This window comes from Amblyraja radiata, chromosome 22, assembly GCF_010909765.2.
Source record: "Amblyraja radiata isolate CabotCenter1 chromosome 22, sAmbRad1.1.pri, whole genome shotgun sequence".
NCBI classification, from domain to species: domain Eukaryota; kingdom Metazoa; phylum Chordata; class Chondrichthyes; order Rajiformes; family Rajidae; genus Amblyraja; species Amblyraja radiata.
Genome location: NC_045977.1, coordinates 4,197,516 through 4,215,045, shown reverse-complemented (window position 1 = coordinate 4,215,045; position 17,530 = coordinate 4,197,516). Strand labels below are relative to the sequence as shown.

Below are 17,530 nucleotides of genomic sequence, written 5' to 3'. Positions count from 1 at the left end.
ATCCTGAGATTGTTACCTTTGCAGTCCTTCTCCTTAACTCTACCTAACTCCCTAAATTCTTCTTTCAGGTCCTCTTCTCTTTTTTTACCTATGTCGTTGGTACCTATATGTACCACAACCTCAGGCTCCTCTCCCTCCCATTTCAGGATTTCTTGGACACGTTCAGACACATCCCTGACCCTGGCACCAGGGAGGCAAACTACCATCCGGGTCTCCTGTCTACGTCCACAGAATCGCCTATCCGACCCCCTGACTATAGAGTCCCCTATCACAATTGCCCTCCTCTTCTTTTCCTTATGGCCCTTTCTCACGGTGCGACCTGAAGCAAGATGTCACCCGAGTGAAGTGGTCGTGGTCCAGCACGAGTTCCGCACGATATAACGGGGGGTAGATAAAGAGTTCCCACGGTACTCGGCAATTCTGTCATTTGTGCGAGTGACTTGTCCGTCTCCCGATCTTTCCCGTTAATCTTGAATGAACATCGTGGACTGTAGTGTTGTTAATCACGTGGCACAAATGATGTTACTTTTTTTCACACACTATATTGGTTTTTGTCACCCGAGCTCTTTAATGAGCTGAAGAATAATCTGTTTTTTTTCAGACAAATGTTGTTTGGTGTGATGCACCTTCTCTCAATATGTGCAAGAAGTCGTCTTTTTATTTTGTCAAATAGGAATAAAGACTGTGTCTCACATTGACCGTGATGATTGTCTTATTTTATTATCTACTGAGAGGTGAAACTTTCAGTCTGAAGAAGGCTCTCGACCCGAAACGCCACCCGTTCCTTCTCTCCAGAGATGCTGCCTGTCCCGCTGAGTTGCTCCAAGCAACTGGTGTCTATCTTCAAAGGACTGACCACCGGGCTGGATGTCGGGGCTGGCGTGTTGCGTTTCACAGACCGAACTGTCCAATTAATAGTAACAGATGGGCACTCCCTCTCAACCACATTCTCTTGCCTTCTCCCCATAACCTCCTGACAGCCGCACTAATCAGGAATGTATCTATCTCTGCCCCTATTCTTCACCCTTTTGACAGTAGTTTTGTTTTATTGGAGACGCGGGAGACAGCGGATGCTGGAATACTGAGCAAAACACGAAGTGCTGGAGGAACTCGGTGCATTTGTGTTTAAGAAGGAACTGCAGATGCTGGATAATCGAAGGTACACAATAATGCTGGAGAAACTCAGCGGGTGCAGCAGCATCTATGGAACTAAGGAAATAGGCAATGTTTCGGGCCGAAACGTTGCCTATTTCCTTCGTTCCATAGATGCTGCTGCACCCGCTGAGTTTCTCCAGCATTCGTGTGTGTGGGTGGGAGTTGGGGGGAGGGGGGGGGAGAGAGATAAGGCAGCCTAAAGAAAGGGTCGCCTGTCCATTTCCCTCCGTAGATGCTGCCTGGCCCGCGGAGTTCCTCCAGTCATGCCTGTGTGAGAGGGAGGGATGGAGAGAGAGAGAGAGAGAGAGAGAGAGGCACACACAAGGTGGATGTGAAATCTCACCTGCCTGTTTCAGTGACAGACACCCACCGCCAGTAAATGAAGACACCCCCATCTGTCTCCCCCTCCTCTCCCTCGACTCCCCTACCTTTCCCTCCCAACTCCAGTCCCGTCCCGACCCCCTGGGAAACTGAAGGGAGTTGGCTGCCCGCTGTAATTAAAGAGTTCCCACGGTAGACTGTAAAACTGGGACCCTGGTTCTGGACTCCCCCAACATCGGGAACATTCTTCCTGCATCTAGCCTGTCCAATCCCGTAGATACGGATTAGACCGGTATCTAGTTATTTACTTATTAATGATTTCAATTAAATATTGGTAACATCAGGCCGCAAACGTTATTTCTTGAGTGTTAGTGCTGGACTTTGACTCGACCTTCCTAGTTAGCCGGCGCCTGAGACTGAGCCAAGCAATGTCCAGACCTGACTTCAACACAAAGTGATGGAGGAACTCAAAGGGTCAGGCTCGTCCAACGCTCTGTATTTTGCTCGTGATTCCTCCATCTGCAGTTCCTCGTGTCTACAGACCAGAGTTGCCACTTGACTCCGAGATGACCATCACAGAGCATACGGAAGATAGACACGAAATGCTGGAGTAACACAGCGGGACGGGCAGCATCTCTGGAGAGAAGGAATGTGTGACGTTTCGGTTAGAGACCCTTCTTCAGAGTCTCGTCCCGAAACGTCACCCATTCCTTTTATCCAGATGCTGCCCGTCCATGATGTTATGTCTGTCTCCAGTATTACTGTGTCTATCATCGGCGCAAACCAACATCTACAGTTCTTTCCGACACATTAAGATTAGAGGATACCATCTCGCCATCACTCGGATTACCCGCTTCATTTCCAAAACGTTGCCACCTCTTTTTACTTTGCTTACTGAAGCCTGATCCTTGTCAGACCCAGTGCTCTATCGCCCAGCCTCTCATCTTTCAATCGGGTTCGGCCAAGAAGGAACTGCAGATGCTGGATTAAAACGAAGATAGACACAACATGTAGCTCAGCGGGACAAGCAGCATATCAGAAGGGTCTCGACCCGAAATGTCACCCATTCCTTCTCCCCAGAGATGCTGCCTGCCGTCGAGTTACTCCAGCATTCTCTTTAAACCGGCATCTGCTGTTCCTTCCGACACATGCACAAGAAACAGGCAACTTTTCGGGCCGAAACGTTGCCTATTTCCTTCGTTCCATAGATGCTGCTGCACCCGCTGAGTTTCTCCAGCATTTGTGTGTGGGGGTGGGAGTTGGGGGGAGGGGGGGGGGAGAGAGATAAGGCAGCCTGAAGAAAGGGTCGCATGTCCATTTCCCTCCGTAGATGCTGCCTGGCCCGCGGAGTTCCTACAGTCTTAGAAACTGCTTTAGACAAAAAGAGACACAAACTGCTGGAGTAAAATAGCTCAGCAAGTGAGGTACCTGAACACTCAAAAATGAAAAAGAATGAAAATGTGATTATTTCACCTCACTTCAACTATTTTGTGTTTCAGCATGAGAGGGATTATAACATTAGAAACATTCATCTTGTAGTGATGTGTTAATGAAGAATTGCAGACATCAATCTGATAGTAAAAAATATATTTATTTAACAATGAGGTAAAACAAGCACTGACAATCAAACTGCTCAGTTACTCACCGTTCGCAGGAGTTCCCACGGTACCCGCAAGAGTTATTACGGATATCGCACGGATATCGCACTGGCCACTGCGTTCATACAATGTTGCAACGCTGCTCAAGTCACTCTTGGAGAAATTCAAAAATGTTTGAATTTTCTCCCGACCTTACCAAGTCACACGACTACCTGCCGTTAGCGCCACGGAGCTCCTCGGTGGTCCACGAATGCCGTACTGCTATCGCAGAAGGTTCCCACGATGTTAAGTCTGGCTTCAGGTCGCACAGTGAGAAAGCCCTTTAACCCTTCTGAGCAACAGGACCGGTCTTTGTGCCAGAGGCCCGGCCGCTGTCGCTGCCTCCAGGTAGGATGTCTCCCCCACCCTTACTCAAACATGAGTACTTATTTTCAAGGTGTACAGCCACCGGGGTACTCACCAGTCCCTGCCTCTGCCCATTGCCCTTCCTAACTGTGACCCAGTTTTCTGTCTCCCGTGGTCTTGGAGTGACCACCTCCCTGTAACTCCTTTCTATGACCTCCTCGCTCTCCCTGAGCAGACAGAGGTCATCGAGTTGCTGCTCCAGGTTCCTAACACGGTCCCTTAGGAGCCCCATCTCGACGCACCTGGCGTTTGATTATCATGTCCATCTATATAGATCTGTGGGAAAATGTAACATTTTCTCACTATTTATTTCTTCCAACCATATTTTTTTTTTTTGTGTGTGATTTAATATTTTTTCGTTCCAAATTCTGATAAAGTTGTATACGTGAGTATTTTTGTTTCCACTCTGGCATGTTCCTTTAAGCAGATTATCCTCTGACTATCCTTGATCAGACTTTGCTGGCTTTACCTTGCACTAAACGTATTCCCTTATGTATCTATCTATATCTATTACTAAAACTCTCACCTTGACCACTTCCTGTCTGCGTTGTAATTAAATTTACGCAAAAACGATCCTCCGTAGAGCTACGATTTTTCGCCACCTTACTCACCATTCTCCTCTGCTGCAAGTCAAATATGTTTTGTTCTGATTGGTGAAATAGTACAAAAGTTATGAAGGTTTTGAAGGTTTCCCCCTCCCCCACTGCCCACCCCCTCCCCCTCCACCACATCCCCGTCCGCAACATACACCCCTTCCCCACACCCCTGCTCCCCCACACCCCCTCCCCCACACATCCACCCCTCCTCCATACCCCTTCTCCCCACACCCCTCCCCGTTCTCCCACCCCCTCCCCCCCCCCCACACCCCCTCCTCAGAGTGGTGGAACATTGCTTTGGGGGAACGGGTTGCGTTGGGGGAACAGGTGAGTGGTGGAATGTTGCGTTGGGGAATGGGTTGCGTTGGGAGGGACCAGGCCTCCTATGTTAATGGGACCCAACGGGTCCCACTTAGTCCAGTATACTGTAAATGGCTCAAATGCAATCATGTATTGCCTTTCTGCTGACTAGTTAGCACGCAACAAAAACGTTTCACTGTACCTAGGTACACGTGACAGTAATATCTCTGCTTAGAAACATGCTAAAGATTCTTCTGCTTTATTGGAATACAAAGAACCAGTGACATTCATGCCATAAAGATGCCATGACATTTATTTAATTTTTTTAAGAAAACAGCATTTTCTGTTGTAGAACTTAAAATCTTCACTTAATGTTTTGCAGGATTCGAATAAAACATGGCACACAGAAAATCCAGACTTTACAAACTGCTTCCAGAGAACCATCCTAGTATGGATCCCTTGTGTCTACATCTGGGCATGTTTTCCATTTTACTTCCTTTATCTTCGTTATAACTCGCAAGGTTATATTAGGATGTCATTGCTCAATAAAACTAAAACGGTAAGAGTGATGACTGTTTATTCAATTTTTATTGTACTTGATTGTCACAGATTTAGATGTTTTGCACACTTAATGTCACATGCTTAACTCGTATCTTCCTATTAGGGAAAGATAAGTGTAAACAAATAGCTATCTGAAATGTTGGCCTTTCAGCAGCACAAGCCACGGGAATTGTAATTCTGTGGCCTTTTAACTGATCTATGTATGGATTCCAAGGTGTTCTCTTAGCTGTGAAGGAATGAGTATCTAATATCTCTGAATGGCAGTATTTTCTTTTTGTAGATGGCTTATTTTATGTGTAGGAAGGAACTGCAGATGTTGGTTTAAATCGAAGATCGACACAAAATGCTGGAGTAACTCAGCGGGGCAGGCAGCATCTCTGGAGAGAATGAAAGCCAGAGATGCTGCCTGACCTGCTGAGTTACTCCAGCATTTTGTGTCTATCTTTGGCTCATTTTATGTCTTGCCACATAATATTTTCTCGAACATCCAAATTACCAAGAGACAATCCTTTCATCATGATTTGAATTTTGGTGCTTCTCACCTGATTTATATTTTTAATATTGAAAAATACCAGGATCTTGTAACTGATTGAACTCTGGCCTTGGTCTGTATTCAATTATGCTGTGTCTTGTGGTTTTAACAGTTTGAGCAAAATATTATGCTTTACAATACAGGTTGAATGCCGTGTTTTTCCCCAACACCCTCGGTTCCAGAGCCTTTCTGGATTATCTGTTTCACTGGACCAACAGAGGCCACATGAAAATGAAACCTATAATACACCCCTGGTCCACTAATTACCTCCCTCTGTGTCTCTAAAGCACCATAGAATGCCAGAAACCTAAGTTCAACACATTTAATATGTGAACTGAATGTGAATGGAATGACCTGCTGACCCATCCCTGGATCCCACCGTCTTGACTCACAAAGTTCACCAGTGAATCCACCTTCATCCACTGCATGTTCCAGTGACACGGCTGTTGCGGCTCACTTTATAACCCCTGGGGACATTCTTTTGCGGCGCTTTTTTTGCGTTGCCACCTACACCTCTTCCCCCAGAGGTGCCGAAATACTCCACCTTGGAAGCAACAGCAGATGAGAGAGAGAGAGAGAGAGAGAGAGAGAGAGAGAGAGAGAGAGAGAGAGAGAGAGAGAGGAGGTTGTCACTTGGCAAGCTTATGGATCTGTGATGTGGCAAGTCAGAAAAAGTTCTGTAAAATAAAATGATGAAAATAGATTTATTATACTGTTTGAAATAATGCTTTAATGGGACACGTTAAAACGTTATGGTACATATACAGCTTGATTAAGGAATGTTCAAGCTCCCTATGGTGGCAGAGTTTGTAATGATTATAATCCAGTGTGACAATCTCCATTACCAGGATTTATGTTTCTAAGATCACATGCTGTCTCATACTTGATTATTTTTAAAATCTGTTTGATCTTGATACATAATCTTGAGAATTATTTATTTTTGCATTGGCCATATTTAAGCTCTTGCTCATGGTCTCAAATCCTTTTATTTTGTAGTCAAAACTAGGTGCATGTTTTATTGATCAGACTTTCTTTGTTCCTTTTTTCGCTTATCTCTTTCTCCTGCTCCATTTTCTTTTTTTTGTTGTCAATCCTCTTCGAAGTAGAAATTGGTAGTTACGACGTTGTGGGTATTATGGAGACATAGCTGAGAGAGGATCGGAGCTGGGAGCTGAATATCCAAGGTTACATGTCCTATTGGAAAGAGAGACAGGTGGGCAGAATGGATGGGGTAACTCTTCTGGTAAAGAATGTGTTTGTCCTTAGCAAGGGGTTACACAGGATCAGAAGTTGTAGATGAATCCTTGTGTTAGAGCTACAAAACTGCAAGGGTTACAAGGCCCACGTGGGAGTTAGTTTACATGCCTCCAAATAGTAGCCAGGAAGTAGGGTACAAATTTAATCAGGAGAAACAATGTTGCAATAGTATTGGGGATTTCAATATGTATGTAGACTGGGAAAATCAGATTGGTACTGGACCCCAAGAGAGGGAATTTGTAGAGTGCCTACAATATGGTTTCTTAGAGCAGCTTGTAGTTGAGCCAACCAGGGAAAAAGCAATGCTCGATTTGGTATTGTGTAATGAACTGGATTTGATTAGGGAGTTAAAGGTAATGGAATCCATAGGAGGGAGTGACCATAATATGATAAAATTCAATCTGCAATTTGAAAGAAAGAAGATGAAATTGGATGTGTTGTTGACACATTGACACGATTACTGTTGAGCAAAGGCGACTACAGAGGCATGAGGGGGGGGGCTGGCTAAAGTTGATTGGAATGGGACTCTAGCTGGAATGACGATGGAACAGCAATGGTAGGAATTTCCGGGAACAATTTGGAAGACGCAGGATCTTTTCATTCCAAAGAGGAAGAAAGATTCTAAGAGGGGAATGAGGCAACCGTGGCTGACAAGCGAAGTCAAGGACAGTATAAAACTAAAATAGAATGCATACAACATTGCAAAGATTAGTGGGAAGTTAGAGAATTGGGAAGCTTTTTAAAAACCATCGGAAGGAAACTTAAAAAGTCAATATGGGGAGAAAAGATTAATTTGGAAGGTAAGCTAGCCAGTAATATAAAAAAGGATAGCAAAAGTTTATTTACATATATAAAGAGTAAGAAAGAGGCAAGGGTGGATATTGGAGCATTGGGAAATGATGTTGGGGAAGTTATAATGGGGAATAAAGAAATGGCAGATTAATTTAATATATTTATTTGCATCAGTCTGTACATTGGAAGATACCACCAGCATGCCAAAAATTCAAGAGGGTCAGGGGTGGAAGTTAGTGGAGTGGATATTACCAAGGAGATGGTGCTGAAAGGTCTGCAGGTGGATAAGTCACCTGGGCCGGATGGACTGCACCCCAGGGTTCTGAAAGAGTTGCTTTAGAGATTGTGGCGGCATGATTTGTGATCTTTTAAGAATCACTGCTAAAGTGAGGCTGTAAAAGAAGATGAGTGCACATGGTACCAGAGGGACGATACTAACATGGATATCAGGTTAGCTGAATGGGAGAAGGCAAAAAGTGGCAATAAGTCGTCAAGTCAAGTCACATTTATTTATATAGCACATTTAAAAAACAACTCTCGTTGGCCAAAGTGCTTTACATTTGTTATAAGAATAGCACAACAAAACAACAAAAGGAGGCTATTTCTAGTAGGCTGCCAGTCACTGGCAGTGCAACAGACGGCCAGGTCAGCGCTGGGGCAGCTACTCTTCATGATGTATATTAATGATTTGGATGAGGGAATTGAAGGCTTTATGACCAAGTTTGCTGATGATACGAAGATAAGTGGAGGGGCAGGTTGTGTAGAGAAAGCAGGGACTCTGCAGAAGGACTTGGACAGGTAGAGTTAAAGAGTGGTACAGTGTGGAAACAGGCCCTTTGGCCCAACTTGCCCACACCGGCCAACATGTTTCACGTAGGGACAGTGGGCAGAGAAGGGAATACCGTGTACAAAAGTGTGGAGTCATGCATTTTGGTGGTAGGAATAAAGGTGTGGACTATTTTCTAAATGGGGAGAGAATTCAGAAATCAGAGGTGCAAGGAGACTTAGGAGGATTCTTGAGGATAAAATCATAAGTGGAATAGATCAGGTAGATGCACTGTCTCTTACCCAGAGTAGGTGAATCGAGGACAGAGGATGTTGGTTTAAGGTAAAGGGGAAAAGATTTAATAGGAATCTGAGGGGTAACTTTTTCACACAAAGGGTGGCGGGTGCATGGAACAAGCTGCCAGAGGAGGGAGTTGAGGCAGGGACTATCCCAACGTTTAAGAAACAATTAAACAGATACATGGATAGGACAGGGTGGGAGGCATGCAGGCAAATGCAGGCAGGTGGGACAAGTGTAGCTGGGACATGTTGGCTGGTGTGGGCTAGTTGGGCCAAAGAGTCTGTTTCCATGCTGCATCACCCTGACTATGATTCTATTCCCAAAAAGTTAATTTGCAAGTAAATTTGGTAGTAAGGAAGGCAAATGCAATGGCAGCGTTTATTTCGAGAGGACTAGAATATAAAAACGGAAGCTTTATAAGGCATTGCTCAGACAGCATTTGGAGTACTGTGAGCAGTTTTGGGCCCCATATCTCAGAAAAGGTGTGTTGTCCTTGGAAACGGTGCAGAGGAGGTTTATGAGAATGATCCCAGGAATGATTGGGTTAACATGGTGAGCATTTAATGGCTCTGTGCCTGTACTCGCTGGAGTTTAGGATGAGGGAGACCTCATTGAAACTTACTGAAAGTGAGGCCTGGATAGAGTGAATGTAGAAAAGGATGTTTCCACTAGTGGGAGATTCTGGGACCAGAGGTCATAGCCTCAGAATAAAAGGACATATCTTTTAGAAAGATGAGGAGGAATTTCTTCAGTCAGAGGGTGATGAATCTGTGTAATTCATTGCCACAGTTAGCTGTGGAGGCCAAGTCAGTAGATATTTTTTAGGCGGAGATTGATATATTCTTGATTAGTAAAAGTGTCAGGGATTATGGGGAGAAGGCAGGAGAATGGGGTTGAGAGGGAAGGATAGATCATTCATGATTGAAGGCAAAGTAGAACTTGATGGGCCAAATGGCCTAATCCTGTTCGTATTAGTTATCAATATAATCTGGTTGGTTTCCTGTGTGCATGTCACTGAGTTTTCATTGACTCCTTCCGTCTCCTCCTCCCTTTCAGTATCTTTATTATCCCCAGAACTTCATTTTTAAACAACGTCACAGTTTGCCATCAAGCCAGTCACACTTTGACCTTTCATTTCTTTCTTGTACTATAAAATCAATGTTAATTAGTACCCATCCTATTACATGTGTGGATTGTGATGAATGAATGAATGAATACGTTTATTGTCATTGCACAATACTGTGCAACGAAATTCCATTACATCTCCTCCGGTTAAAAACAATACAAACACGACAACCATTGACACATATGTACACTTATTAGTAAAAATAATTGAGATGTTTTGGGCTTGTTTGTGTTCTCCTCAATTACTTTTCCACTTGGTAGATTGCTTGTATGCACAGGGAGGAACAGGGAGGAAACTAAATATTGAGCGACACCTCCCATTTCCCCTCAACTGATGAATGGCTGCTTCGCAGTTTGGACCAACAATTGGAAGCATCAGTGCTACATGGATATACGGTGCATTGAGAAAGTGTTCAGACCCCTTCACTTTTTCCACATTTTGTTACATTACAGCCTTATCTAAAATTGGTTAGTCATTTTTTTTATCATCAATCTACGCACAATACCTCATAATATAAAAGCGAAAACAGGTGTTTAGTAATTATTGCAAAATAATTAAAAATAAATAACTGAACTATCACATTTACGTAAGTATTCAGACCCTTTGCTGTGACTCTCAAAATTGAGCTTTGGTGCATCGTGTTTCCATTGATTATCCTTGAGATGTTTCTACAACTTGATAGGAGTCTACAAGTGGTAAATTAAATTGATTGTACATGATTTGGAAAGGCACACACCTGTCTATATAAGGTCCCACAGTTGACAGTGCATGTCAGAGCAAAAAACAAGCCATGAAGACGAAGGAGTTGTCTATAGACCTCTGAGACAGGATTGTGTTGAGACACAGATCTGGGGAAGGGCATAAAACAATTTTTGGAGCATTGCAGGTCCCGCAGAGCACAGTGGCCTCCGTCATTCTTAAATAAAACTTTGAAACCACCAGGACTCTTCATAGAGCCTGGCCAAACTGAGCAATCGGGGGAGAAGGGACTTAGGATAGAGACTTACTAACATATTCAGGGAGTTGACCAAGAACCCGATGGTCACTCTGACAGAGCTCCAGAGTTTCTCTGTGGAGATGGGAGAAACTTCCAGAAGGACAACTATATCTGCAGCACTCCACCAATCAGGCCTTTATTGTAGAGTGGCCAGACAGACGCCACTCCTCAGTAAAAGGCACATGACAGCCCGCTTGGAGTTTGCTAAAAGGCACCTAAACAAAATTCCCTGGCCTGATGAAACCAAGATTGAACTCTTTGGCCTGAATGCCAAGTGTCACGTCTGGAGGAAAACAGGCCAATATATCTACGGTGAAGCATGGTGGTGGCAGCATCATGCTGTAGGGATGTTTTTCAGCGGTAGGAACTGGGAGATCAGTCAGGATCGAGGTAAAGATGAACGGAGCAAAATATAGAGAGATCCTTGATGAAAACCTGTTCCAGAGCGTTCAGGACCTCGGACTGGGGCAGACGTTTACCTTCCTACAGGACAACGACCTAAAGCTCACGTCCAAGACAACGCAGGAGTGGCTTTGTGACAAGTCTGTGAATGTCCGTAAGTGGCCCGGCCAGAGCCCGGACTTGAACCCGATCGAACATCTCTGGAGGGACCTGAAAATAGCTGTGCATCGACACTCCCCATCCAACCTGGCAGAGCTTGAGAAGATCTGCAGAGAAGAATGGGATAAATTACCCAAATACAGGTGTGCCAAGCTTGTAGCGTGATACCCAAGAAGACTTGAGGTTGTAATCACTGCCAAAGGTGCCTCAATAAAGTACTGAGTAAAGGGTCTGAATACTTATGTAAATGTGATATTTCAGTTATTTATTTTTAATTATTTTGCAAACATTTCTAAACACCTGTTTTCACTTATTTTATTGTGGGCTATTGTGTGTAGATTGCTGATAAAAAAAAGAATTTAATCCATTTTAGAATAAGGGTGTAACGTAACAAAATGTGGAAAAAGTGAAGGGGTCTGAATACTTTCTGAATGCACTGTAGAATGTGTTCTGGCTAGAGGACTTTGTTTTCTACCAGTGAGAATAATTTTGTTGCAATGCTAATGATTGAGCTTGATGACTCCTGAAGAGCTTGCTGTCTTGATAGTTAATTCACCTCTACTGCAGAACTAACACTAAGGATAAGGTACGCAAAATTGCTGGAGAAACTCAGCGGGTGCAGCAGCATCTATAGAGCGAAGGAAATAGGCAACGTTTCGGGTCGAAACCCAATAACACTAAGGATAAACTTGCTTGACCTCCTCTTAACTGATCTACCTGCTGCAGAGGCTGTTACAATTCTGAAGTACAGGATTGTGTGCATGCTAGTTAATATGCAAAAGGTAGAGCCGAGTGATCTCTCAACCGATGGTTCAATGCATGCTAATTCTGCCGCATCTCAATAGACAATAATGGTGTAAGGTGAAGAAGGAGGACTATGTTCGAGGAAAATCCTTGTCCTCAATGGCTCAGCATGTGAATGCTGGAGATGAGGCTGAAGCCCTTGCTAACATCTGTAAGAAGGGTGGTGTGAATTTTCTTCCAGGGCCCCACTGTCAACAGAAGGTAGTCTTCATTCACTTTAATATACAGAGCTTAATATATCAAAGGTAGACTCAAAATGCCGGAGTAACTCAGCAGGACAGGCAGCATCTCTGGAGAGAAGGAATGGGTGAAGTTTCAGTTCGAGACTCTTCTTCAGACTTGATATGTCAAGTTGGTTATCAAAGTTGTGAGCATTGGTTACAGCAAAGGCTATGGAACCAGGCAAAATCCAACTGAAGACTTGCCCCGTAACTCACTGTGTTTATAACCAAGCTGCTTCATTATAGTTGCAACATAGGCATCCAGCTGCCAATGCACAACATTACCCAGATATGTGTTGCCCACAAAAACATGATACTTCAATCCAGCTAATTATTCTCTGGATTGTCTACTCTATTCAATGTGACGATGGAATGTCTTCAGCAGTGGTTTAAGCAACACTTGGTCACTGAAGCTCAGTTTGGAGTTTGGCAGGACAACTGATCGCAGCATGTCATCACAGCCTTTCTCCTAATGTGGACCAGAATGCTGAATTCCAGAGGTAAGGCAAGAGTGATTGCTGTGGATATCAAGGCACTATTTGATCATTTGGCATTGAAGAGCCCTGGTAAAACTGAAGGCAATGGGCATCAAAGGAATGACAGTCTAATGAGAGAATTCTTAAATTGTAAGAAGTGGAAGATGTTATGTCTTGTCTATTTTCTTTAAAATGTTCTTGGAAGGTGTTGCCCATGGAATTGGTCACTCCTAAATACCATTGTTCTTTACTGTAACATGCTGTAGGGCCTGTCCCACTTGGGCGTTATTTGCACGTCACGCAGGTGGCACGCGAAGATTTTGTGAATCCCAAAATCCTGGGGCACCGCGCGTCAAGGAATCTGGAAAGCTATAGCTTTTTTTTGCATGGATATGTTTCACTTTATGATGGAACTTCTAACAAATGAAATGGGTTGCTAAATATGCTTTCTTGTAGCAGCTTAGTCTGGTATTAAATTTTGATTGAAATTTGTGAAATACATTGAACTCTATTCTTGCATAACATCTTCAGCATGGGTTGAATCATTTTGCATCACTGCAGTCTATTTTGAGGAAAGTATAAGATTACCATTGAGATTTGTATTGTTTATTTATCAGTATGATACATTTTGGTTCACTTTCTTTAATGCTACAGCAAATGGACATTAAGATTATCTTAACATTAATAAATATGAAATATGCTTTTTTTTCAGGGTTTGGGGTTTACATTATGGATAATCTGCTGGGCAGACCTTTTCTATGCTTTCTGGGAAAGAGGTAGTGGATTTGGACGAGCTCCTGTTTTCATTGTGAGCCCTGCAGTGCTTGGGGTTACAATGGTAAATGCCTTTCTTCTAAATTAATATGACTAACTTGCACTTTTTGCAAAGCAGAACTATTTCGTGTTGTAATCATTGATTACCATTTCTTATTTCAAATGGAGAATTGAAACTAAAACAAGTTTTGATAATCTTGTGACTGGGTACTTGTGTGAACAAACTCTCCATGGTTGCTGATCACATGAGACTTTCGGTCTGCATTTTATAAAAGAGCTGCATTTGATGAGAACAGTTTTTTTTCCCTGAGGTAATTTGAGTGATTGGATCAAGTATTATGACTTTTTAGCCATATCATGTAAATGAATCAAATTTTATGCACTTAATTAATTTTTTGTTTAATACTTATTGGGAAAAGACTACAAAAAGTAGTAAACACTGCCCAGTCCATCATCGGCTCTGACCTTCCTTCCATCGAGGGGATCTATCGCAGTTGCTGCCTCAAAAAGGCTGGCAGTATCATGAAAGACCCACACCATCCTGGCCACACACTCATCTCCCTGCTACCTTCAGGTAGAAGGTACAGGAGCCTGAAGACTGCAACAACCAGGTTCAGGAATAGTTACTTCCCCTCAGCCATCAGGCTATTAAACCTGGCTCGGACAAAACTCTGATTATTACCAACCACTTTCTGTTATTTGCACTATCAGTTTATTTATTCATGTGTGTATATATTTATATCATGGTATATGGACACATTTATCTGTTTTGTAGTAAATGCCTACTATTTTCTGTGTGCTTAAGCAAAGCAAGAATTTCATTGTCCTATACAGGGACACATGACAATAAACTAACTTGAACTTGAACTTGAACTTGTAAGCTGCGACATTTAACATAATTTCCTCTATCTGAATGTCTTTAGTATGAGGTATACTAGAGATGTCAATGAATCTGAAAACGAATAACTCGCAAGGACATGATTATTTACATCCCAGCGATTGTAAGAAGCAGCTATAAATATAGTGGATAATGATAATCATCAAATTCTATATATTCTTGAAGGGTTCCTCCAGATTGTGACTCATTATTTAAGGAATTTAAGGATTGTGACTCATTTATATAAGAGAGAAAGCCGAGAACTACCAATCTCTCGCCCATGTATCCTCTGTGTCCCATAGTTCTGCTCTTGTTCCTCCCTCCCCACTCCACCAGATCGAGCAAGTATAGAGTTCCCCTGGTCATCGCCTTTCACCTCCCCAGCCTCTGCGTCCAACACATTATTCTCTGACATTTCTGCCACCTTCAACGCGATCTTCCCATCCCTACCCTTTTCCACTTTCTGAGGAGACTACTCCCTCTGCAACTCCTAGGTTCACTCATCCCATACTGCCCAAAGCCACCCCTTCCCCAGGTACTTTCCCTACACCTCCTCCCTCGCCTGCATCCTGGGACCAAACAGTCCTTCCAGGTGAGACAGGTTCATTGTGTTTATTGTATGTTTTGTTATTTATTATTATTGTGTATGACTGCAGGCAGGGCGAGGGAGAGGGAGAGGGGTGAGGAGAGGGAGATGGAGAGGGGGAGGAGAGAGGGGTGGGGTACGGGAGGAGAGAGGGATGGGGGAGAGAGGTGTGGGGGACGGGGGGAGGGATGGGGAGGGAGGGGAGGAGGGAGATGGGGTACGGGAGAGAGGGGGAAGAGAGTGTGGAGGGGGAGAAGAGGGGTTGGGGAGAGAGGGTGAAGAGTGTGGGGAGAGAAGGGGAGGGGTAGGGGGAGCGGGGGAAGAGGGACAGAGGGGTAGGGGAGGGAGAGAGGGAAGGGGGTGGGGTAGAGAGGTAAGGGGGTGGGGGAGAGAGGGATGGGGGTGGGAAGAAGAGGGGGAGGAGAGGGAGATGGAGAGGGGGAAGAGAGGGGTGGGGGAGGGGAGGGGAGAGAGGTGTGGGGGAGGGGGGAGATGGGGTACCACCATGAGGTACCACCTCCAGTTTAAATTCCATTTGGAATATTTTGGAGGACCAAGAAACTAAGAACCAAGAACGTGAGACAGGACCTCTTCAAACCTCATTTGGTGCTTTCGATATGGCCTCCTTTCACATCAGTGAGATCAAACGTTGACTGTGACTGTTTGGCTGAACTGTTTGAAGATGTTATATATTGTCAATGATGTATACTTTTAAATTGTTGTTTGCTATCAACTGCATCAGTCCTTTGAACAAGGAGTAATGGTGAGGCATAAAATTGTATTCAGAGTTATGCCATGCTAACATTAAACCTTATGTTTTTGTACTTTAGTTGGTTGCAGTTTTCCTTATTCAGTATGAGAGATTGAAAGGGAAACAATCCTCTGCTATTCTTTTGATCTTTTGGCTGCTTACATTGGTATGTGCCATTCCCAAATTAAGGACAAATATAATGACTTGTATACTTGAGGTAGGAACAATTGCATTATTTTTTTGTGCTAAGGTGGTTTTAAATGATTGTATTTAATTTATCCAACGTCTAGTTTCAAATGCTTTATTTGTATCTGTTTCTTCCTCATTTCTGAAATTTGGTGTATGTTTCCTTGAATGCTGTCATCGCAATAGCATCCTCTGTATAAATCAAACAATAGTGGCAAAAGGCCATTTTTAATAATGGAGGGCTTGATAATCTGTCTTCATCCATCAAGATTTTCTGATGTGTTGCTGGGCATCTTTGGAGAGAGCAAACTTAATATTGAATAAGAATTGAACCTAGTTCCTGTGTGTCTAAGCCTCAAGCACACGTTAGATCCATAATTATTGCACGTTTCTGTATTGGAATTGAGCTATTTTTTTATAACATGGAAATTTTGTTAACTACCATTGAGATCGATAAGATGGCAAGGTGAATTAGTCATTTTTAATACTTAATATACTTTATATTCAAAGTACACTTCCAAGTAGTTGTCATCTGACCTTGACAGTTGACATCTGTCGATTGTCCAGGGCGCCGTCCTGTGTGGTATGGCTGCCCAGCCTGCAGCTGTCCGTTTTTTCTCTCTTTTTTAAAATTTTTAGTTAGTTGAGTTTTTTGTTCTGGAGTTCTAGCCTTTTTTATGTGGGGGGGGGGGGAAGGGGGAAACTGCTTTCTAGGGTTCGCTACCTGATCCGAGAGGCAGCTTTTCTCCGGGCTGCACCGTCGACCCGTCCTCGCGGCCTACCAGCGGGCCTGGAGCGGCGTTTCCTGTCGGGGACCGCCTAGAACCTCAGCTGGAGCGCTATCGCGGAGCGGGCGTTGCCTTGCCCGGGTCGCCGCGCTGGAGCTCCGGTGAGCTGAGACCGCCGATGAAACATCGCGGAGCTGTAGGACTGTGGAGCGACCAGCTGCGGGCGGCGGCGCTGAACTTTACACCGGGCGCTTGGGATCTCTCGGCGAGATCACCAGTTGTGGAGCTCCATCCGGCGCGGCCTTGTTGGCTTTGGAAGCCACGGCCTCCAGTAGGGAAGCGGCCGTTCCAGGTATCGCAAGCCGCTGTGAGGATTCTCCCGACGCCGGAGCACCATCACCCGGCGAGAACGGCCTGGAACATCGGGCCTCCGTAGAGGCAACTGTGGAGGCTTCAATAGGCTTGACTATGGGTGAACTGGGGATGGGACTGGACTTTGTGCCTTCCCTCATAATGGGAACCATTGTGGGGGGATGTTTTTATGTTTAAATTTCTTTATTACTGTTATGTCTGTATTCTTTCTTTATGTGCTGCATGGCAAGAAGCATTTCACTACACCTAGGTGTATGTGACCAATAAAATAACCTTTGAACCTTTGAACCTTTAAACATCTTGTCTTTGATTTGATTAATTTGCAACTTTGGATTGTGTTTAACATTCAGAACAAAGTTCCAAAATTACATGCAATGCTTCAACAGAACCAATTACAGGAACTTTGTGGCTTTTGTTCTTTGCTTTGCGTGTGCTTCTGAATTGCGATGTGAATTTGTCTGTAGGTTACTTTTGGGGAACTTAACATG

The 17,530-nt window shown here is 43.9% G+C and overlaps 1 protein-coding gene across 1 annotated transcript in view; it reads left to right on the top strand.

Moving 5' to 3' along the window:
• abcc1 (ATP binding cassette subfamily C member 1) overlaps positions 1-17,530 on the top strand; it is a 169,038-nt gene that overhangs the window by 47,982 nt on the left and 103,526 nt on the right. The window contains exons 3-5 of the mRNA XM_033040273.1: positions 4,758-4,934; positions 13,481-13,606; positions 15,836-15,973. Coding sequence (XP_032896164.1) covers positions 4,758-4,934; positions 13,481-13,606; positions 15,836-15,973 — 441 coding nt within the window. The remainder of the gene's footprint in view (positions 1-4,757; positions 4,935-13,480; positions 13,607-15,835; positions 15,974-17,530) is intronic.